The 23,748-nt window shown below is 53.0% G+C and overlaps 1 protein-coding gene across 2 annotated transcripts in view; it reads right to left on the reverse strand.

The window, feature by feature from the left end:
• Nucleotides 1-23,748, reverse strand: part of PAX5 (paired box 5) — a 142,630-nt gene that overhangs the window by 78,303 nt on the left and 40,579 nt on the right. For both annotated transcript variants that reach the window (XM_075410740.1, XM_075410741.1), the window contains exon 6: nt 18,086-18,261. In XM_075410740.1, the coding sequence (XP_075266855.1) occupies nt 18,086-18,261 (176 nt within the window). The remainder of the gene's footprint in view (nt 1-18,085; nt 18,262-23,748) is intronic.

Below are 23,748 nucleotides of genomic sequence, written 5' to 3' on the forward strand. Positions count from 1 at the left end.
TAGCCACGGAATTAAAACAAATCATAAGGCACCCAACCAAAATAAAGCATAACGCATCCGACCCTGGTGGAAAAATAAATTTGCTTTTTGTAAACCCAGCACATAACCAGTTTATGCCACTTCTTGCCACAGGATATTGCTAACACACGCTGTTTCTCAGGACAGGAACCAGGCAGTTTCACCCCCAACAACCACAATTTCAGCCATCACAGGAGGGGAAATGGACGATCCTCCATCACGGTGGCTCCACTGCTTCCACTGAAGCACCGGGCGTTGGTGGGCAGGGAATAAAACACAACCAGCAGCGTGGCCAAGTATTTCCCTAAGGAGGAATACCAAGCAGAAGTACGAAGGCACACTGGGAACGTGTGTGAACTTCACATCAGTATTGCCATATCTTTTTAATCCATCCTACTGACACTTGAGAAGTCTTGAGCAGCTCTGCATGAACGATGTTTGTATTTCTGCAGCACTTGCAGATGGGCTATCTGCAGGCATTTCACATACAGAATCACAGAATCAACGAATTCCAGCATGGCAGGGCTGTGGGTCACCCAGCCCAACCCCCTGCCCAAGCAGGGTCACCCAGAGCAGGCTGCACAGCACCGCATCCAGGCGGGTCTGGAATATCTCCAGAGAAGGAGACTCCACAACCTCCCTGGGCAGCCTGGGCCAGGGCTCCATCACCCTCAGAGGGAAGAAGTTCTTCCTCATCTTCAGCTGGAGCTTCCTCTGCTTCAGTTTGTGCCCATTGCCCCTTGTCCTGTCGCTGGGCACCACTGGAAAGAGTCTGGCCCCGTCCTCCTGACACACACCCTGCAGATATTTATAAACATTTCTAAGGTCCCCTCTCAGCCTTCTCTTCTTCAGGCTGAACAAGCCCAGCTCCCTCAGCCTTTCCTTGTAGGAGAGATGCTCCAGGAACCTCATCTTCTTTGTAGCCCTCCGCTGGACTCTCTCCAGTAGCTCCTCGTCTTTCTTGAACTGGGGAGCCCAGCACTGGACACAGCACTGCAGATGGGGCCTCACCAGGGCAGTGTAGAGGGGAAGGAGAACCTCCCTCGACCTGCTGGCCACACTGCTCCTAATGCACCCCAGGATCCCATTGGCTTTCTTGGCAGCCAGGGCACACTGCTGGCTCATGGTCAACCTGTCGTCCCCCAGCACTCCCAGGTCCCTCTACGCAGAGCTGCTCTCCAGCAGGTCCACCCCAAGCCTGTACTGGTGCATGGGGTTGTTCCTCCCCAGGTGCAGGACCCTGCATTTGCCTTTGTTGAACCTCATCAGGTTCCTCTCTGCCCAGCTTTCCAGCCTATCCAGGTCACGCTGAATGGCAGCACAGCCTTCCAGCGTGTCTACCACACCTCCCAGTTTGGTGTCATCAGCAAACTTGCTGAGGGTACACTCTAACTCTTCATCCAGGTCGTTGATGAAGAAGTTAAACAAGACTGGGCCCAGTACTGACCCCTGAGGGACACCACTAGTTACCAGCCTTCAACTAGACTCAGCGCCGCTGATGACAACCCTCTGAGTTCTGCCATTCAGCCAGTTCTCAATCCACCCCACCAACCACTCCTCCAGCCCACACTTCCTGAGCTTCCCTAGGAGGATGTCATGGGAATACGCCGTCTCAGAACCCTTTCCTCACACTCTCTACATCACACTACGCATTGAGCACCACAAACTGGTCTCAAAGCAGCACGCCATGGCAAGGCACCCCAGGCAGCGCTCACCACAGCCCGAGCCTCCCGGGCAGCCGCAGCCCGGGCAGCCGCTGCGGCTCCGGCTGCACCGCACCTCGACCCAGACGCCGGCCGAGTCTGCTGCGCTTTGTGGCGCGTCGCAGAGCCCAAGCTGGACAAACCCCTGTCAACCCAAACACTCCTGGATCTTGGGCCGCTTCAAAAGCTGGGCACAAACATGTGTTCTTCCGTTTTCCACAAGACTTTCACTTTTGCTGTCGGGGCCCCTTGGGAGCCTGGTGACCCTGTGGGGATCAGGGGTCTCCTGTTTTCCGTTTTAGGGGTGGCAACTTTCCCCACAACGCCGAATTCCCCATCAAACCGCCAACACGGAACCGACCTCATTAATAAAAACAAAACTCAAAACAAACAAACAAACAATTTTCCACAGCTTTTCTTTCATATCTTCACCTGTACCCAAGGCAGGAATGGGAAGGGCCACGATATGGCGAGACATCTTGCCTGTGTGTCCGGAAAGGCCAGAATCACAAAGACAAACCCTGTTCTCAGAAGATTTACCAGCGCTTGCAGGGATGAGGTCAGGGAGGCAGGAGGCACCAAATCTCACGGGGAGCAATGCCTGTCATGAAAGAGCGCAACGCGACTCCCGCGGCCCTGAACCCCTCGACCAGAGCGTTCTGTGCAGCAAACAAGGTGAGCTTTGGGGGAAGCAGAGCTGTGGAGACCCTCCGTCCCCTTCGCACGTGCTGCAGGAGTGCTTTGTGCGAGGGCAAACCCTGGGCAGGGGGAAATCGGGGGACGATGCGGAGCCTTCTCTGCCCTAACATTCAGTAAGGATTAACGGGCACCGAACACCGCTAACCTCCTGTGGTGAATCTCAAACTGGTTTTCCCCTTTGTGAATTAGCTGAGACCCGCTGGCAACCAAACCCGACCAGCCGCAGGTCCGGAGCGCGGAGGCTTCGGGACAAGGTGCTGGAGACCGGGGCTGAACGGCATCTCCCACCCTGGAGACACCCGCTCCTGCACGGGAACACCCTGTCCACGGGACGAGCTCCTCAGCTTCTGAAAAACCAGCTGGAAACATCAGAAATCGTCTGCACCTGGGCAGAGAAAACGAAGAAAACAGAGGCAGGCTGACCGAGGAGCATGGCGCCTACAGGGTACCCACAGGGTGCCGGTTCCAGGTACGGGGACTCTGCCCGCGGACGCCCACCGCGTGCCGCTGCCGGAGGCTCCGCAGCTCCCCACTGCCGGGAAAGGCTCGGCGAGCGACTGCGACACGGAAGAGTCATCAAAGATGACAGGTTTCGGTGAAACATTTCAGTTTTTATCAAAACATCCTCTGTTGGAAAGACAGGTTCAGCCAGACTCGCTGCTGTTGCAATCATCATCACTTTGGAGGGTGATGGAGACGGCCGGGCACTGCGCACGCCGTGAAGCATCACAACAAGCAAACAGCGTCAGCCAGCCAGAAGGAACCCACCGCCGGTACGGCCCCAGCATCTCCCCCAGCCTGGCAGCTGCCCCAGTTCTCACGCCAGAAGTGTATCTGGGGTCACGTTTTCACACTTCTCTCTGCAGTCACAAGAAGCAGAGCGCAACCACCTGCCCGAACGAAAGCAGGGATGCGGGGTCTCTGCCTTCAACAAGAACTCCCACCGGTGCCAAGCCTCACAGCTGGGCAACGCTTGAAAGACACTCCTCGAGCACTTCATCTGATGACAATTTCTTGTGTACCTTAATTTTATCTGTTACCTAAACGCGTGTTTTAATTTCTTAGAGAGGTCCCAATAGCTGGCCCACCACGCTTAGCCAAACACAGCATCTGACGAGCGCGGTTTCTCCGCCTGGCTCCGTGCCGCAGCTCCCATTTCAGAGAGGCACCGCTGCCGCCAGCACCTCATTCGTGCCCGAACGTGACTCGTCTGGACCCGCTCAACCTCAGGTCAGTGCCGAGCCCGGAGGGGACCCCGGAGCACGGAGCGTCAGCAGAGGAAGCCCCTGCCTCTCTGAGGCCGCCCTTATTCAATTGTAATTTCAAGGTGAGAGGAGCGGGGCTGAAACCACCCCCCTACAAGTTAAGCTGCTCTCTTCGCGTAAGAGTTTCCTTCCTTTCAGATTTAATTGTTTTTTTCACTTCAGCAAATTCTGCTGCCACCAGATTTGTAAGCAGCTGTTACTCACATGATCAGAGACGAATTTTGAAACCAGCGCTTTTTTCTGGAAGTGGCTTAGCTCCACAACTGCTTTTCTGTCATCACACTGCCACAGAATCACAGAATCACAGAATCCCAGCATGGCAGGGGTTGGCAGGGCCCTCTGTGGGTCACCCAGTCCAACCCCCTGCCAAAGCAGGGTCACCCACAGCAGGCTGCACAGCACCGCGTCCAGGCGGGGTTTGAATATCTTCAGAGAAGGAGACTCCACAGCCTCCCTGGGCAGCCTGTTCCAGTGCTCCGTCACCCTCAGAGGGAAGAAGTTCTTCCTCATGTTCAGACGGAACTTCCTCTGCTTCAGTTTGTGCCCATTGCCCCTTGTCCTGTCACTGGGCACCACTGAAAAGAGCTTGGCCCCATCCTCCTGACACCCACCCTGCAGATATTTGTAGGCATTTCTAAGGTCCCCTCGCAGCCTTCTCTTCTTCAGGCTGAACAAGCCCAGTTCCCTCAGCCTCTCCTCGTAGGGGAGATGCTCCAGTCCCCTCACCATCCTTGTAGCCCTCCGCTGGACTCTCTCCAGCAGCTCCTCATCTTTCTTGAACTGGGGAGCCCAGCACTGGACACAGCACTGCAGATGGGGGCTCACCAGGGCAGAGTAGACGGGGAGGACAACCTCCCTCGACCTGCTGGCCACACTCCTCTTAAGGCACCCCAGAATCCCATTAGCTTTCTTGGCAGCCAGGGCACACTGCTGGCTCATGGTCAACCTGTTGTCCACCAGCACTGTTGTCCACTTCTGCAGGCCGTTTTGTTCAATCCCTTCCTAAACAAACAGCAACCCCAAATTACAGCATTCTACTGAAAATCCAGCACCTGCACCGAGCAAGCTGCTTAGGCTGCTGGGTGCTTCATCCCAGGCGGCTCTCCATCCCACCCTGCACCCCGTGTGCACCGGGTGCTGCTCTCCCACCCCAGCCACGCTCTTCACGTTTTCCGTTGCAGCCACCCAAAACTTGCCTAAGTCACATCACGACTGTTGGAATGCAGGGCAGGCAGCCACACATCAGCGTCGCAGGATCATGCGGGTTGGAAGGAAGTCCCAGAGGTACCTCAAAGCAGGGCCAGCTACGGGGCCAGGCTAGGTTGCTCACACTTTATCCAGCTGGACCTTGAAAGCCACCACCAATGGAGATGGCACAACTTCTGAGGGCCACCTCTGCCCTGCTGGAGGGTCCTTGGAGAGAAGCTGTGGAACCCTATGCCCTGCAGAGCCTCTCCTGCCCCAGCTCTTGCCCCTGATTCTCGTACTCCCACCGTGCACTGACACAAGCAGTTTGGCTCCTTCTAAGTTGCTTCAGCACATGCAGATCTCCAGGTGTTCACCTGCTGTGTAGGGAGCACACCTCGAGAAACCCATCCTTGTAGATTAAAGTGATGGACAGATTTGGAGAAAGCCTATGGAATGAGTGTAAAACAGCAATGATTTCCAAACCGAAGGGTGGAAATTGTATTTGAAACTATTCAAAGCCTGCAGGATCCAGACACTTACTGGGGACTGAGAAGAGAACTCTTGTTCCATTCTACAAACGCCAGTGCGAGCCCTTCCCCTCAAATAAAATGGAGCAGCCCAGGCATTAAATAAATCAATGGGCAAATGTGTTTACTCACAGATCCATCTCTCCCTCTCTAACACAGACATAAGGAGGTCGGTCAATTTTGCTATGACATAATCTTGGCCAACTAGTGCCATTACACAACATTGTCTCTTTCCAGAGAGAAAACCAGCTTCAGGACAATTCCAGAACTGTTTTCCTATGCAAGCGGAGCACCACATAAAAACACACTGTAAAGTGCATGGATGACTCCCCTATTATTTTTCAAAGGGACAAAGACCACACGAGCAATTATAATTCTACTGATCTTACTCATCTATTACGCTTTGATGTGATATTGAAAATCTGACGGGTGGCCAGTAAATCACTGCTCTCCTTCAGCTCTCGGTCAGAGTCCACTGTTTGACTGCCTACCATCTGTGACTTCTTCTGTAATGACAGACTCTCCATCAGTTGTCTGCTGGTGACACAAAACCTTGGAAGGAAGACTCCACTGAAGACAAAGATGTGGGGTATTATTTAAAACTTGCTGATGCGATAGACCTGGCTTATGTCTTTACACTGAAAAAAAAATATAGCTTTTTATCACAAAACACGTGACAAACAAAGAGATACAATTACTCAAAGCCAGATCCCATACTGCAAGGAAATGTGGACACTTCTAACAAGACAACAAGAAGGGAAAGCTTTTCTTAAGTTTCTCACCTCTGCACCACAGCCATGGAAGCCGTGGCAAGTCTCCTGGAGGAGATCACCCACTGCCTTGGCAGCACTTGTGTACCACTGTCGCCACTAAGCTCCGGGTGTAAAGCTGGTGTGAAGTGCTGAGATGAAACTTGGTGACCAGCAAAGCACCTGCTGCCAGCAGTACCCAACACAAATGGTGCCAAGGCTGCAATTTCCACACAGTTTCCCCAGGCCCTTGGGAAAAAGCAGACCATGCTTCTCCTCAAGGGTATTTCAGTCCCTGAGGGCCCCACGCTGTGTCTGAACACCGGGGAGCCAGCCTGCCATCACAGGCACCAACAGCCCCTCTGACAGCCTGTCACTCACAGCCCCTCCACACAATCCGGGGACACTGCCCGGTGTCAAAAACATCCCCTGCTGCATCCGTACAGAGCGAAGAGACAAGGACAAAGGAGATGTCGGAGCTCCAGACACAGCAAGGTTGGACTTTCCTTTAACTTTGGAATTTGTGTTTTCCCTTATGGTCATATCTGAGAGCTGTCAGGAGGAAAAAAGGAGCGGTAAGAACTGGGAATGCGCTGCAGATCCTGAAGGTGTTGTCCACCTAGCTATTTCAGGATCCCTGCTGGGTTAAAGGGGAGGAGAATCATAGGATCACTAAGGTTGGAGAAGATCTCTAAGATCATCAAGTCCAGCCGTCACCCCAACCCCACCACGCCTGCTAAACCATGTCCCCAGGTGCCACATCCACACGGTTTTTGAACCCCTCCAGGGATGGGGACCACCACTGCCCTGGGCAGCCTGGTCCAGTGCTCCTCTTTGGCAGGGCAGCACTGCAGGGCACGGCAGACCCCTGCAAACGCTCTCCATCGCCTTCCCAAACAGTTTGCAGGAGAAATCCCAACCCCGGGCTGCCCGCCGCTTCCCGACGAAGCGGGAGAGCCGGTCACCACCCGCTCCCCGTGTGGGGAGGGACACACGGGAAGGGGCACGGGGTATCCCCGGCTCTCTGCGAGAGCGGGCGCCCCTTGGGTTATCCCACCCGGGTTTCTTCCCACCTCTGCTGCTTGCTCAAAGGCCGGACGTTTCAGTTCCAGTCCCCGCTCACACAGACCCCTCCGGGGGTCCATGCAAGCTGCAGGCTGCTCTCTGCAGCGATGATGCCAACGCAGAGAGATGTTAGGGTATGTGGCTCCTGCTTCCCTGGAAGACTCCCCGCCGCCACAGCCCCACCGTCACCAGAATACCAGGTGTCACACAACACAGCCAGCGGTGACTGCCACCACCCGACACGACACGTCACTACCAGGCAGCACGTGCGGGGAATTCTGTGCCGTCTTCAGAAGCTCACGCACAAAGAATCACTTGTAAGGGAGGGTGGAGAAGCAAGGATGCAAATGGGAGGTTTTGGCCCAAGGAGCTATGCTTTCTGCTGCTATCCTACAAGAAAAGGATACAAAACTACTCACAAAAGTTGATTTTCCGCAGGAAGAAACACCATGGTGGGTTTCTCTTCTTCCTGACCCTAAACCAGAGCAGATCCAAAAGAGCAAGCGGTGCACCCCCTCCACCAGCAGCACAACGAAAGGACGCAGGGCTCGGAGAAGAGACTCTGCCCTGAGGAGGCTTCAGTCTCTCTGCACCACAGACGAGACACAGCCTACAGCTGCTCCATCTTGACCTGCACTGCAGGTGAAACTGCTGTCCTCTCCCCAGCCGTTACCTGCCTTCTCCATCCACACAGTAAGACCTTCAGGGATGCAGCTCTTCCCTAGACAGCCAGTGCAGAAGCTGTTAGCCCTGTGCTGCCTGTCGGGTCCTTCCAGTACCACCGTAATGCGAACAAGCAACAACACGGCGATGGTGAACAAGGACCCTACAGAAAATCTCATGTGTGGAAGGCTCAGCCTCCAGAAGCCCAGGACAGTTCAGAGGTCTCAGCTTCCCAGGGCATCCTGGCAAATGGAGGAGCTCTACCCAACACTTCTGCAGAGCAACCTGTTGTTTCACCAGGAGCTGACGGCTGCCTGTGGACCAGAGGCTGAGCACTGGTCCTCTCCAGTCTTTTTTACACCTCTTTAGATTTTACCGTTATTGAAACGTACTACTCAGCAAGCAAAAACATTGCCAGCTGGAGTTCTCCTTCTGCACATCCTCTGACTCCCTCAGAGGAGACTCTCTCCATCTGCCCAGTCCAACCACCCACCAGCAGAGATCACAGAATCATTAAGGTGGGAAAAGACCTCTAAGATCGTCAAGTCCAACCGTCAACCGGGCAGCAGCACGACCAAGCTCTCCTATGCAGCACACGTGTGGTCCCTGGGACGTGAGCATCCCATTCCTACACCACTTGAGCACCCCACTCTGACACCCCCGGAGCACCCTGCTCCCACACCACCCAAGCACCCTATTCCTACAAGACCTGAGCACCCCACTCCTACACCACCCAGGCACCCCATTCCTACAAGACCTGAGCACCCCACTCCTACACCACCCAGGCATCCTGTTCCTACAAGACATGAGCACCCTGCTCCTACACCACCTGAGCACCCCATTCCTACAAGACCTGAGCATCCTGCTCCTCCAGCACCCGAGCACCCCACTCCAACACCACCCGAGCACCCTGTTCCTATGCCACCCATGCACCCCATTCCTACAAGACCTGAGCACCCCACTCCGACACCACCTAAGCACCCCACTCCTACAAGACCTGAGCACCCCACTCCTACACCACCCAGGCACCCCATTCCTACAAGACCTGAGCACCTCACTCCGACACCACCTAAGCACCCCATTCCTACAAGACCTGAGCACCCTGCTCCTACACCACCCAGGCATCCTGTTCCTACAAGACCTAAGCACCCTATTCCTCTAGCACCCGAGCACCCCGCTCCTACACCACCCGAGCACCCTGTTCCTACGCCACCCAGGCATCCTGTTCCTACAAGACTTGAGCACTCTGCTCCTACACCACCCAAGCACCCTGTTCCTACACCACCCAGGTGCCCCATTCCTACACCACCCAAGCACCCCGTCACAGCTCATCTTGCAGATCAGCAGCACAGCCCAAAACTCAGGGAATCCACAGATGGCAAAGGGCCGGCGCCACATCCCACCAAGTGGCAACGGCACAGCCAGGTCACCCCGGAGGGGGACAGCACCAAGGTCCCCCGAGCCTCCCACGCCCGTGCGCGGCAAAGGTGGCCATGCTGGCCATGCCGGTGGCCGATCCGCAGCCGCCCTGGCCGCGCTGTGCAGGAGGGGACACACGTGTTCCCCTGCGGGCATGGGGAGGGGGAGCTCGGCACAGCCTGACCCCCCGAGCTCCCGGCTGCTGTCCCTCGCCGCCCTGCCCACCCAGACCCCGCGCCCTTTCCATTCGGCTGGGGTATTGATCTGCTGGCAGCAATGGGCTGGATAATTAGCCAGGAATTAGGGTTTCTATTACAGCCAGGAGGCTGCCCCAGCTGATTTATCACCTGAATAATTTACTGTGATTGAAAGGAAATTAAAATGAACTCCATTTGACAACTGTGCGCTTTTATGGGCTTTAGTGAAGACTCAAAAGCCAAATTAATAGCCTGGTGTTGTTTAATAGTCTGCTGAGAGTAAATATGGGATGGTTTTTCCTCTCCTGATGTGCTCTCTTACGCTGGATTTTAGGAGTTGTTTTTTTTGCCCTCCCACCAATAAAGGCACAGCCCAGATCAAAGGAGGTTCCAGCTGGGAGAAGCACAGACGTGAGACCCACAGAACCAGCGCCGACGGCTGCTCCTCTCCGCGCTGCCCACGCCTGCCCGTTTCTGCGGGCAGAGGGGCTCAGCGCTGGCAGAGCAGGGGCGAGCAGGCAGCACCCGCCCGGCACCAGCACCGGCACCAGCACCGGCAGCCACGGCAGCCCACCCGGCTGCCGACCCCACGGGCGCAGGATGAGGGGCCGGCTGCTGGCTGGGGGGGGACGCAGGACAGCACGGAGTAACGCAGCCGCCCGCAAACCTGACCCGTGTCCTTCCACCCCCGGTCGCCACGTCCACCCCCGCCACGCCGGCAGAGCAGACTCCGGCCGGCACACGGGGACCTGGCTGCGGAGCGGGCAGATCCACCCCGAGCTCCACTTCTCCTTTGTCTTTTTTCTTCCTTTTTCTTTTTTTTCCAATTTTAGCATTTGTGTGCAGCTGCCAAGCTGCATCTCGTTTCGTTTTCCTTCCTAACTTGCTCTCCATTTGCCGCACCCTATCACACAGGCCATGGACAGGAGCTTCCTTTTACAGGCTCAAATCATTTCTGCAAGCAGCAGATCAAGAAAAGAATGACTCTGCATGTTCAAATATTATACATTCACAAAATGGTTTGGGTTGGAAGTGACCTCATAGATCACCCAGTTCCAACCCCCCACCATGGGCAGGGACCCCTTCCACCAGCCCAGGGTGCTCCCAGCCCCGTCCAACCTGGCCTTGAACCCTGCCAGGGAGGGGGCAGCCACAGCTTCTCTGGGCAACCTGGGCCAGGGCCTCACCACCCTCAGAGTGAAGTAATTCTTCCTTATATCTGATCTAAATCTCCCCTCTTTCAGCTTGAAGCCATCACCCCCTGTCCCATCACTCCCTGCCCTTGTCACAGCCCCTCTCCAGCTCTCTTGCAGCCCCTCCAGGCCCTGGCAGCTGCTCTGAGGTCTCCCCGCAGCCTTCTCTTCCCCAGGCTGAGCAGCCCCAGCTCTCCCAGCCTTTCCTCCCAGCAGAGGGGTTCCAGCCCTCGCATCATTGCTGGGGCCTCCTCCGGCCCCGCTCCCACAGCTCCAGCTCTGTCCTGTGCTGAGGGCTCCAGAGCTGGACGCAGGACTCCCGGGGGGTCTCAGCAGAGCGGGGCAGAGGGGCAGAATCCCCTCCCTCGCCCTATGCCCACGCTGCTGGGGATGCAGCCCAGGGCACAGTTGGCCTCCTGGACTTCCAACGCAAGCTGACCGCTCATATCCAGCTTTTCGTCCACCATTACCCCCAAGCCCTTCTTGGCAGGGCTGCTCCATCCATCATCCATCCTCCACCCAGCCTCTATTTGTCCTTGGGACTGCCCTGACCCATGGGGCATGGCAAATATAGCCAAGAGTTAGTGTCATAATTTTCACTGCTACTGGACAACAATGTTTTGGGAAAACACAAGCAAATCGTAGCTCTGCACTTCTCATTGCAAGTCTCAGGGTATTTTAAGCAGATTCTCAGCAGCCCCTGCCCACCTTACGGCAGTGTCCCTCACACATCACTCACGCTCCGGGAACCAGGACCAAGCACACGGACCGGCAGTGCATTCCTTCCTTCTGCTCCTCCAACAAGTGCACTTCGAGAGCAGGCGAGTCACCCTTAAAACACACAGACAGGTCACACTTTCTGGCTTTGTCTCAGACTTTCCCTGCTATTCCTGAAGATCAAACCCCAGTATTTTGAGGACTGTGCATCTATCAGGAGCCGCATTCCTGCAAACACATCGCCCCACACAGCTCCTTGCAGTGAAAAAAAGAGATTCCTCTTTCAAAGCTGGCGCATGCTTGGACAGAAAGTAAAGCTTGAAGGTTCTCAAAAGGACTTCTGCCCCTTTCTTGGTCAGTTCAGAGAACTCCCTTTCAGCACAGCTCTCTCTCAAACAAAGGGAAATTGGTTTGTAACTTTGTGAAACTTTTCCACGATCTTTCAAATTATTAGTAATTTCTGGGGCTTCTTTAGTTATCCAGACTTTACCTGCCTATGCTTGCCTCCAGATCCAGACTTCTCTGCACTGCGTATCATGAATACACACATTAGTATACATTCACCAGTTTACCGGTTTCAACCTAAGCCCAGAATACTTACATTTTATCCAGAAACGAATCTGAGAACCGATATTTGGTTTAGTTCTAGCTAAAAGCAATGGGAGAGCATCAGCAAGGGCCTGGGAATTACCTGCTATTAGCGGCAAGCAGTTCTCTTCTCCGTCAGTGACCTACAGAGTGTTGAATCTGGTCACATCGTGTTATGCCTCATTATGGCCCTGATCTAAAGTCTATTGAAGTCAATAGAAATATTCCTCTTGGCTTCAATGAGTGTTCGATTGGACCCATGTGTGGAGCTGAGAATACAAGAGAATCCATTTCTGTCGTGGACAGAAATCCAGCGCAGATAATTCTCTTCTTTCTTCCGAGGAAATCAACGCACTGCCTTTCCCTTCGAGCCGATCCTGCTGCGCACCCTTCATCCCAGTTTTCCGCGGTGCAGGCATTAATCCCATGCTCACAGCCACCAAACGCACGCGGGTCTGTGAGCCCCAGGCTTGCCCCCTGCGCCCACCCAGCCCCCACTGCCTGACGCCCCTCGGCTTGTGGCTGCTCCCCGGGTCTTGAAACGCAGGAACATCTCCTCTCCGTGCCTGAACTGGTGAATGCACTGGAGTCCACGGCTCAGGCGACCGACGCCACAGCTCAGCAGAGCTCATCCATCCTTCTGGCTGGAATCGCGCGAAGCCACCGGAGGACAATCGGCCCCACGGCCACGCAGAGGGGTCTGCTGAGGACAGCCAGCACCTCCGGCTCCTCCAGCTGGGTGCTGCTAATGGAGCATCTCTGTGCGCAGGAAGGACGTGGGATGACCACCAGCTCTGGATAAAATCTGAACTGTCAATAAAGCAACCACCACCGGTGGGGTTCTGCCCACGGCAGGGGCCAGGCAGGGGTACGGTGGTCCGCCACGGATGTGGCACAATGCCAGGGCACGCAGGCAAAAGCCACCCCTTGCTCCGAGAGAAGCCTGGACGTCGGCTGTGCAAGCAACACAAACAGCATCGCCCACGGGCAGAGCTGACGCAGCGGGGAGCAGCAGGGCCCGTCCCCACACACACCCAGGGGCACGGAGGGGACAGCCGGAGCTGCTGCTGGGCCAGGAGACAGGCGCTGTGAAGGCTCTCCCTCTCCGAGACCCCAGGATTTCAAGACAGTGAAGCCGTGGGCTTTGTCCCGGATGATGAAAGAGCCGCACGGTGCTGGCGGCCAGCAGCCGCGAGCAGAACGGCAGCGCAGCGGTGGTGCTGCCAAGACCGCCACGTGCAGCTCAAAATCCCTGGCCAGAAATACGTGAAATCAGTTTCCCAAGAACATTTGCGGCCAGTGCAAATCGATCACGGGCTGTTTGCAAAAAATGAGCACAAAAGGGCACAAACGTGAGGGACAGGCATCCACTTTATACATAAATTCATGTTTATAGCAGGGTATTCTCAGGGGGAGGCAGGTCACGATGCTTGTGGGGTGCTGACTTTATGCCCGGGTTATTTCCCGTGAGTTGCAGACACAAAAGGACTCGACTCTGCACAGCCAACCCTCAGCCTCAGGCTTCCCAGCTCCCAGCAGCCAGACTTCACCTGCTGCTGAAGGTTTCTCACGCTCTACACGTGCAGGCATCCCATGACCCTGCTGCAGAACGCACACCCATGTATGCACAACTGTACCACCAGGCAACGAGGCAAGTAACAGGAATCACAGAATCATCATTAAGGTTGGAAAAGACCTCTAACACCATCAAGGCCAACCGTCAAACCAACACCACCGTGCCTGCTAAACCACATCCTGAAGTGCCACATCCACACGGTTTTTGAACCCCTCCAGGAATGGTGACTCCCCCACTGCCCTGGGCAGCCTGGTCCAACGCCTGACCACTCTTTCACCAAAGACATTTTTCCCAATATCCAACCTGAACCTCCCCTGACACAACCTGAGGCCATTGCCTCTCGTCCTGTCGCTGGTTACTTGGGAGAAGAGACCAACACCCACCTCACTACACCCTCCTGTCAGGGAGCTATAGACAGCGAGAAGGTCTCCCCTCAGCCTCCTCTTCTCCAGACTGAACAGCCCCAGCTCCCTCAGCCGCTCCCCATCAGACTTGTTCTCCAGACCCCTCCCCAGCCTCGCTGCCCTTCTCTGGACACGCTCCAGCCCCTCAGTGTCCTTCTTGGAGTGAGGGGCCCAAAGCTGAACACAGCACTCCAGGTGTGGCCTCACCAGTGCCGAGTACAGGGGCACGATCCCCTCCCTGCTCCTGCTGGCCACACCATTGCTGATCCAAGCCAGGATGCCGTTGGCCTTCTTGGCCATCTGGGCACACTGCTGGCTCCTGTTCAGCCGGCTGTCGACCAACACCCCCAGGTCCTTTTCCACCGGGCAGCTCTCCAGCCACTCATCCCCAACCCTGTAGAGTTGCGTGGGGTTGTTGTGACCCAAGGGCAGGACCCAGCATTTGCCCCCGTTGTTGAACCTCATACCGTTGCCTCGGTCCTGTCCAGACCCCTCTGCAGAGCCTTCCTACCCTCCAGCAGATGAACACTCCCACCCAGCTTGGTGTCATCTGCAGACTTACTGAGGGAGCACTCAATCCCCTCATCCAGACCATTGATAAAGATGTTACACAAGACCGGACCCAATACTGAGCCCTGGGGGACACCGCTCGTGACCGGCCGCCAGCAGGGTTTAACTCCATTCACCGCCACTCTCTGCGCTCGGCCATCCAGCCAGTTCTGCATCCACTGAAGACTGCACCCATCCAAACCACGGGCAGCCAGTTTCTGCAGGAGGATGCTGTGGGGAACAGTGCCAAAGTCCTTACGAAAGTCCAGGTAGACAACATCAGCAGCCTTTCCCTCATCCACTGGGCAGGTCACCTGGTCATAGAAGGAGATCAGGTTGGTCAAGCAGGACCTGCCTTCCATGAAGCCATGCTGGGTGGGCCTGATCCCCTGGCTGTTCTTCACATGCCTGTTGAGCACACTCAAGAAGATGCCTTACTTCTGCCCTCCGATGCACACAGTCTGGCAGCCTTTATTTATACGAACCCACAGTGATGTCCCTGCCTCACCCAGTGCATGCAGCAGGCACTGTTTCTGAACAAAGGACTGCCTGATATTTCATTTTCCTGTCACTGTCCAGTGGTCGCCTCCTCTCTCAGCATTGTATGAGCCCTTCCCCAAAGACAAGTCTGCATTCCCTGTGGGTCTCTCTATAGAAGGCACAGCTTACAGCAGATGTGAAAACTCAAGATGATGCTTGTCAAAAGCACAACATTTTTTCAGGTGAGAAATAACTCACCAGTCCCCATTCTGTAAAGGCGATCTGAGGGAAACATTAAAGATGGAAAAATAAAGGAAATAGACTGGAAGCACTCAAAGTAGAGGCTTTGGCAGCGGTGAGCAAGCACTCCCACACGGCCCATCAACACATCTGCCTATGTGGGGGGCAATGTACACTGTCCAACAAGCAAGGCCAAATTCTGTCCAGAAAATGCATCAGGAGGACTTTGGGCAGCAGGATCCAGCCTTCAGCTGGGGACCAAGCACGCTGAGGCTGCAAACGCTTTGCCGTGCAGGAGGGACCTGTCCCCCCACACCACAGCTCACGATGGCCGAGGGACTGTTCCCAGCACAAAAGCAAGGAGGAACACTCGGAGAGAATCTGCAAACCGGGAGAAAAAGGAACTTCTTTGTGTACAGAATAGCAGTTCTTCCAGAGCTGGAGCCCTCCTCAGGTGAACAGTGCAGGCACCTGAATAAGTTTCTATGCCCAAGTGAAATCAGTGATACTCAGCTGGCTGCTACTGGAGCATGTTTGTAATAAAACAGGCAAGCAGTGGGTCAGCTCCTACCAGACTTCTTCCCACATCTTGTCTCTAGAGGGAGGAGCATCTTTTCCTTATTTTCCTCTGCAGAAACAGCTCAGGACTCCATATGCCCACCGCTGGCTTAGCTCCTAACACACAGCTCTGAGCTCAGCAGCTCTCTGGACAGCCAGGTGCCAGAGGCAGGACTGGGTTTACTACAACGATCTATTGCAGGGACAACTCTGCTTTTCGAAGCCACATCATTAACTTTCTCAGCACTTTTTTATTGATTTCCTTGGCCTTACTGATTGATCCAGACAGCTCCTCCACTTTGGGTACGTATCAGGACAGCTTTGCTTGACCCAACAGAGGTAAAACATGACGACTTTGGTAGCAGTAGAGTTCACACTGCATCCTTGTGAACCAGAGCTAATCACACGCACTTATGTTGAAAGTTACACCTTACACGCCACCACAAAGCAGAAGCCAACCCCAAATAGCCATGAGCCCTTAACCTTGGCCCAGCCTTCCAAAAGCAAACAGGAATGCTCCAACCTATATAAAAGCGAATAACTACGAACTTCACTAAACTTAAAAACGCCTCAGCAAGGCGGTCCTGCTAAGCACATTTTGTACATCATAACATCACATTTCTCAGCATCTTTTTGACTTTCCAGAGTACACAGAGAGCACCCTGCTAACCAAATTAATAGGGGTGTATCTCCAATTTGAACTCTCCGGTGGCACAGCCATTCTCATTACAGCTGCTCAGGGAGATCCTTGCTGCACCAACAGCCAAACACCCCATACTGACAATCTGGATAATACTTCAGCAACATCCTCAGTCAGCTCTTCCATTCTTCCTATTAAACCAGCAGAAGTTTACCTGTGGATAAACACTCACTGCTGGACTGCCTCCCGTGAGCTACAGTTCTGCATGGCTCAGAGACTTCAGAGCACCAAACCAAATAAATGACTCTGCTCCATCACAGCTCTCTTTGCAATGACTGTTTTGGCACATGGAAGTTTTGCAGGGACGGAGCTAACAACACACCGGTCCTCAGCAGCCAAGGCTGAGAAGGCCGGCTGTCGGCGTGGGCGCAGAGCCTGTCCTCTCCAGCATCACGCGTGTTCGGATGGGACAACCACCATCTAGTGGCATGCGAAGGCCATTTCACCTTCCAGAGACATCGCTCGCTTCGCTTTCCTAACGAGCGTCTGAAAAATCAGATTGACCTCAGTATTTCCCCCATCTTTTTCCAGCTTGAGTTCAGATCTGCAGAGCTTCTCAGCAAATACCAACCAGGGAAACCAAAAAAACAGCAGAAGCTGGTGAAAAGCAAACGGCTTTACGAATGAAATAACAAATGACAGATGTGAGCTTAAAGGCATGAGGAATTTCTGCTCTACCATATGACTTTCAGCATAAGTAAGTAATTTTTCAAAAGTTTGTACCAATACACATTCCTTAACTGGAGCCATGATGGTAGCAGGCTGCCATGAGACAATGTCCAGATGTACAGATCCCGCCAAGGGAAATCAGCGTTCATCTGCAGTATGAGAACTCCATCCACCTTGCTAAAAAGCAGGTCTAATATTAAGAGCACTAAAGATTAATGACCAAATACATCATTAAGTAGCACGCTAGACCAATATTGCTGCTGACAGCAACATATCCATTTCTACCTCCCTCTCAGCAGCTGCTGCCCAAGAAGCAGAAGAACATAGAGAGAGACACAGCTCATCAGTTTTTGCATGTGCTTCTGTACTGCGCCTGCAGAAATGGAACTTTCCCAAAAAATTAGTGCCAAGTCCTTCTCAAACACACTGCGAATCTTTAGGTGCAACTAATTTACCTTCACACACTAATTGGGTGTTTCTCCCAGCAAATGGCCAATTACATGCCTAATAAGCCACTTCTGGATACGAAAATCTAATTTGTGTGCACAGCCATACCAACTACGAACCAAAATTAAGCACTGGGTTTCGCAAGTCTTCTCCTCGTTACCGGCATAGCCTGCTTTTGATCTAACAAAAGCATCAGAAGCTGTGATGCTCTTTAAGGACTCATTTGATGTAACTGGTCCAGATCAGGTGTAATTTCATACCCAAATACTTGCTAATGTTTACACAACAAGTGTCTTCCTTCATTTTTTAATAGTTGGTCTTTTACAGCTAACAGGTACTTGGCTGAAGAGCTTCATACAACACTGGCTTCTCCATGTTTTTCTACTCTGAGAAGTGTTTGGTGATGCCCACCAAACAGACCTCTGCCAACAGAAAGCGTATCAGGAAAACACTGAACATTTGCAATAGTACCTGCTCTGGTTTGATGGGTTCAGTTGTTGTGAAAATGTCGGAATAATGTTGCCTCTCAAAGACTCGATCCAACACTTCTAGCTGCTGCTGGGTGAAAAGGTCTCCTCGCATCTGTTTCCGAAGAAAATCTCTGCCTGGGAGAGAATGGCCGTTTGGTACTGGAGATTCCTGAATACCTTTCAAACAGGAGAGAAAAGACAGAGAATAAGTCATCATCGCAACAATGAGACCTACAGAGGAGTGTCTCATTCTACCCCTTGCACAGATGTGGGTGTCCATATGGTGACACCATGAAGAACTCTTTGAGAGGGGGTTACTAGCAAGGCACGTATTTCCAGACGACGCTCTGACCAGTCTTCCACTACAGCCAACCCTTAACACAGTTTACCACCAGTGACTCCACACATAATTTGAAGTCAAGGACAAAGGATAATGGTCACATCTTTGCTCACGTCACTTCCTACTGCGCCAGTTGAGAACCTGTCTGGTTCATGGCTGGATGCAGGAGGATATGGGAGGACAAGTACACCACACAATACTACAGCCATAGTCAACTTGGGCAGCTCCAGAAGATCCGCTTTGCCCCATCACCACCCATCACCCTGTCCCGGCGGTACAGCAAGTCTTGTTCAGCTCCACCGCGTGCCAAGCCCTGAGCTATACTGTGCCCATGCTGGGAAGCAGGGACTCTCCATCCACCACCACCACCTCGTGCCAAAACATGGGCAGTCCCCACGCCACACCGAGATGGGATGTCCTGGGACGAGTCACCACTGCAGTGCCCTCCACACGGCACCGTCCGATGCTGTCTCCTGGCTCACAACACCACCACACCGCAATTTCACTTGGTGTTTCTTAAGCTCATTGGCGTGACGGAAGCCTGGGCTCCAAGGCACGTTTTACTCTCACCCTCCTTTGGCAGAGATTTTTAGCAGAAGCCTTAAGTGACTGCCCATGGCTGAAAAGCCAAGACAAGCTTGAGAAATGTTTAGATTGGCAGTTCGAAAAGACTCTTGCAATACAGAAGCTTGTTTCAATTTGCTTTTTGCAGATTCACAGTGGTTTTCTGCTTCTCCTTCACCTGTCAGTGCTAGAAATGTATCTTTTACGCACTGCAAGCGGAGGTCTGCAGTATTCCCAGGACTCCAGGAGGTGGAACTCCAAGAACAACAGTAAATATCAGATTTCTTCTCCAGATGGCAACACCGCACTAGACAGAGGGAGGAAATGTTTTAGTAACAGCAGCTCTCTGCCAAGATAGTTTTGAGGAGCAGAATTCAGACGCACCCTTAACAACCAGACTTTCATGAGTGTTGCCGTGGATTACTGTCCGAGCAGTCTGCAGAGCAGTAACATCACTCAGACCTTCTCTGGTAGATTCTGCATCAAGTCTTTCGATGGCAAGTGCAGAGGTGACCTGTGCAAAGACACCCTGCTGCTGCAGACACCGGCGTTGCCCCAGGCGTGTGCCGGCCATCAGTAACACGGGTGATGTCTGGTGGACAGCATCTTTCGCTAAGGGCTGTCAATCTGAGAGCATCCTTCACAGCTGGATTTTTCAGAAAGCACTGTGTATCCAGAACACCAGGCTGCTTTAAGACACATCTCTCAGACTGAGGGACTGACACATGGAGATATTATTTCCACTGAGGTCACCCTCTGTAACGAACTGCTTGCACTGAACAGGCACTTCATGTTAATAATTAATGCTGGAAACTGCCTTCTAAATTTTAGTTCAGCAATTCAGGCAACAACAGCTTTATGTCCACTTGTTAGGACAAAGCCATGCAACTTAAATAAAGAGTAGACAATGCTGGCTTTTGTAAAGTGCAAGGATCAGTTTATTCCACGCAGGTAAAAAACCCTGAACCTGTCCTCTGAACAGAAAGTCTAAGCGTCTCTACAGCGCTGCGAAAAAATACAAAGGGATACGAGAGCAGTGTATCTTTAAATCTTTTTTTTTTTTTTTTTTACTATTCTAAATCAAATAATATCTAATAGACCTAGTGCTGGGTTTAGTCAACCATGGCTTATAAAATTAAAATTCTGGTTGCTAGCTGCGTGGTAGCAAAAGGCCGGGGAGACCCTGTCTCTGGAGCACGGAAACGCTGGCTTTAAATTTCAGGTTAAACTAATGTTATTCACAACTTGGCATCAAAGTTAAAGCTTTACGCAGTTTTGGTCTGAAGGGGGTGATGAAAGGGAGTGAAATGATCCAAGACGTGGTGTGACCTGGAAAACGTTCTTGGCGGCGGCAGTGCAGCTTGCGCGTTGTTTACACACCCGGAGATCAGGCGTCTAACGAGACCCCTCCGTATTTAAACACGGAGCAGCCGACCCGCGTCCCGCTGGCAGCACCCGCGTTACGGAGCGCGGCTCCGGATTTTGGGGGGCGAAGGTGCTCGGAGCAGAGGATCCAGCGGGAGGCAAAGCCTGGGGCAGCGTCGCGCTGGGAGCTGGGCTCCCGCCCCGCTCCGGGAGCACGAGTCCCGAGGGGCGGCTCGGGACGGGACAAACGGCCATGTGTCCCCAGCGCCAGCTCACAGAATCACTTCCTCGGCTGCCCTTCCTCCCCGCGCAGCGAGGCAACATCCCGGGCACCTGCCACCAAAGCATCCCGAGGAATGCGAGGAAGAGGAGGAGACCTCTGTCTGCAAGGGAAATCTGCAGACAAACACCAGACCGGAGAGACCCAGGAGCGAGCCAGCAGATGAGGTGCCTTGCTGCACGGCGCTGGGCGATACGGCGGGAGACAAAATCCCGTGGAGAAGGTGGTGGGGCTCCAGAGGGGCTTCAAACCGAAGACAGGGATCTGGGACGGTGCTGGAAGCCCCGGAGGGCTGTGTGCCCCCCACCGCCCGCACACCTCTGCTGGGGTCTCCACACGATGTCCCCAGGACCCGGGGTGGGATTGGCCTCGGGTATCCTCCCAGCGCAGCCGGGCTGTGCGGAGATGAAGGAGCAAAGCACGCAGGGTTTGCCGCCGGGGAGGGAGCCAGGCAGCCGTGGGGCAGGGCTGGGATGGCTGTCGCTGCCCAGAGGACCCAGCACCTTGTGAGAGGCATCTGGGAACTGCCCCAACCTGACCTGCCCTCGTCGTCGCTCCCTCTCCGCATCCCGTGAACGAAGGGAGAGCTTGTTCTTCCTCACTGTGCTTCCCAAACTCGAACCAACTGCAGGTAAGTGCTGCATTTCGCTGCACAAGTACAGGGCTTTCTGTACACTGCACATGACACCTGAAAGTTCCTGAAGGTCTCTGGGATGCGTTTGGCTGTTAGACATTATATAAATGTGAGATAATTACCATTAGCATTATGCATTGTTTGAATGCACTAGAATATCTTCGATAATTAAAATACTGTTGGCAGGTCTGAAACACTTTGGGTTATAAATAGGCTCCAGGGAGTGGTAAAAACATTTTTCATATAATCAATGCATCCACCTAGGAGGGTTATGTTTTGTTGACAGTAGCACTACGTGTGTACCTACCCACCCTGCAGAACAATTAGTTCCGAGCCCAATGGCACCTTTCCAGAAATGCTAATGAAGAGCACAGATACAGCACTCTACACAAGAGAGGACATTCTTCTCAGACAAATGTTTCATCCCTTATCTCTAGCAGATCATGTAGACGGGACAAGACGGTGCTGCGAGGTCACAACTTTCTGAACACCCTCGGAAGCAATGCGGTCCCGTCCCGGCGCGGGTCCCGAAGCGCCGTGTCTCCTGGGGATGCATCAGCAGCCCCTGCGCCCAGACCTGCCCCGAAGCCCCGGGGAGAGCCCCTGCCTCCCGCGCTCTGCCCTCACCAAGCTCCGCATGTGCGGGACCTGCTCCGGCTTCCGGGCCGGTCCCAGTCCACCCCAGGCACCCAGCCCCGCTCCGGACACCGGCTTGGCTCCTCTCCGGTGTGACCCAGCCTGGGATCCACAGCTGCGGGACTCACCACGTTGGGTACATCTTCGCACGGGGCAGAGTGCCAGGGACACCACGCCAGCTCCGAATTCACTGGCGGGCTCTTGCTAGGTGCGGGGAAGAGCAATCACTTCTCACTCCGAACTGCATGGGCTCCTGCTTCCCCGACTGCATCCCACCCAGAAAAACGGCCCACGGTTTCACAGCAACAGCTGGCACTCTTCTGAAGAAGGTGGTCTGACTTGGAGGTGATGTTAATATGACACCCTAGCAAGGATCTTCTGTGGCTAGCCAGAGTCCGAACAGCCTAGCAAGAGTCAGGCGCAGAACAGATCCGCCTCTGAGAAGAGGTACCATGCATGGTCTGGCTGACAAAGGGCTGCCTAAATTGTGTGGATAGCATCCAGAAATGCTACGTCTTCGTTAATTAAGGAGGAAGGTATTTTCTGAAGGCCTAAGCAAATGGCAAGATCAGTTTGAAGATTTTGTTAAATTGTGATCTCACTTTTTTTAGCTCACTTTTATGGTTGAATACTTGTCCATGACACATCTTCTGAAACAGCAGAAGAACACCTAGAATTGCTAAGTATGCCTACAATAGATTTTCAGCAATACTCACCATGTAACTCACTTGACTTAAAACAGTGTTTGCCTTATACATTTTTAAGACTATGGGCCAAAATAAGAAAAACAAATGAGCCTAGAAGCTATCTTCACAAAACACTAGAGCATATGTAAAAGACCTAAAGCTTAGCATTAGAAAAAAGAGAAAGATCAACTCCACCTTGTCTCATTTTATTCAGAGGGGGACAACAGCACAATTTAGCTACCGGGTTGTGAAGGGTCACTGTGCACTAGTGCAGGATGGACCCTCCCCTGGTCTAACCGAGCGCAGCTCCACTCGAGGATCTCAGCCAGCTGACAAGCGGCTGAGAAATTGGTGCCATCCGCAAATTCAGCTGGAATAATATTTCCAGTGTTATTAGTAATAATGATGTACCATGAAGCGCACACCTCCACAGTACATCTGTCTGATGTGGTTATTCTGCAGAAAAAGAGAATTGTCTGTTTTCAGGTTTTCAGGTTGTTTTCTTTTTCTAAACAACGTGGTTTCACAGGGTTAATCAAGGTGGTAAATAGCTAGTACCATGAACAGCCCATATTCATAAAGGACATGGTTTCTGTCTCTAATTCGTACTGTCCAACTTCATTACCTGGTATCATACTTAATTACTCCACCTTACAGGGAAATGCAGGCTAATTAGGAAGGATGTTATTCACCACATTTAAAACATTACGAAGCAAATGAAATATTACCAGGAGGCAAAAAGGTGATTTGTTTCCTTGTAGCATGCCTGTAAATTAGTGCAGAGAAGATAAAGACTTTGTTTAATTACCATTTGGAAGGCTTTGTTTAAAACGTAAACTGAATTTTCATGCCACCTTTTCGGGACTGTGTGTGTTTGGCCGCCAGCAGCCTCATGCTCTTCCCAGTAAAGCGTTAGTTTCTGGACCACATACATGGTGAGAGATCTTTGCATTTACAGTATCTGAGTTTTCTAAGCACTGTTATTTATTTTTTCAAAGGACGGTATCACTAAAAAGAAGCTTTATATTTTGAAGTGTATATGGCTGATCATCTCGCAAATATTTTCAAGAGAAATCACTATATTTCACGAAGATAGGTATGGGTTCTGCTGTAGATCAAAGTGAGAAAGAGGGGAAAAAAAAGATAAATCATCAGAGAT

The sequence above is a fragment of the Opisthocomus hoazin genome, chromosome Z (genome assembly GCF_030867145.1).
Source record: "Opisthocomus hoazin isolate bOpiHoa1 chromosome Z, bOpiHoa1.hap1, whole genome shotgun sequence".
Lineage (NCBI taxonomy): Eukaryota > Metazoa > Chordata > Aves > Opisthocomiformes > Opisthocomidae > Opisthocomus > Opisthocomus hoazin.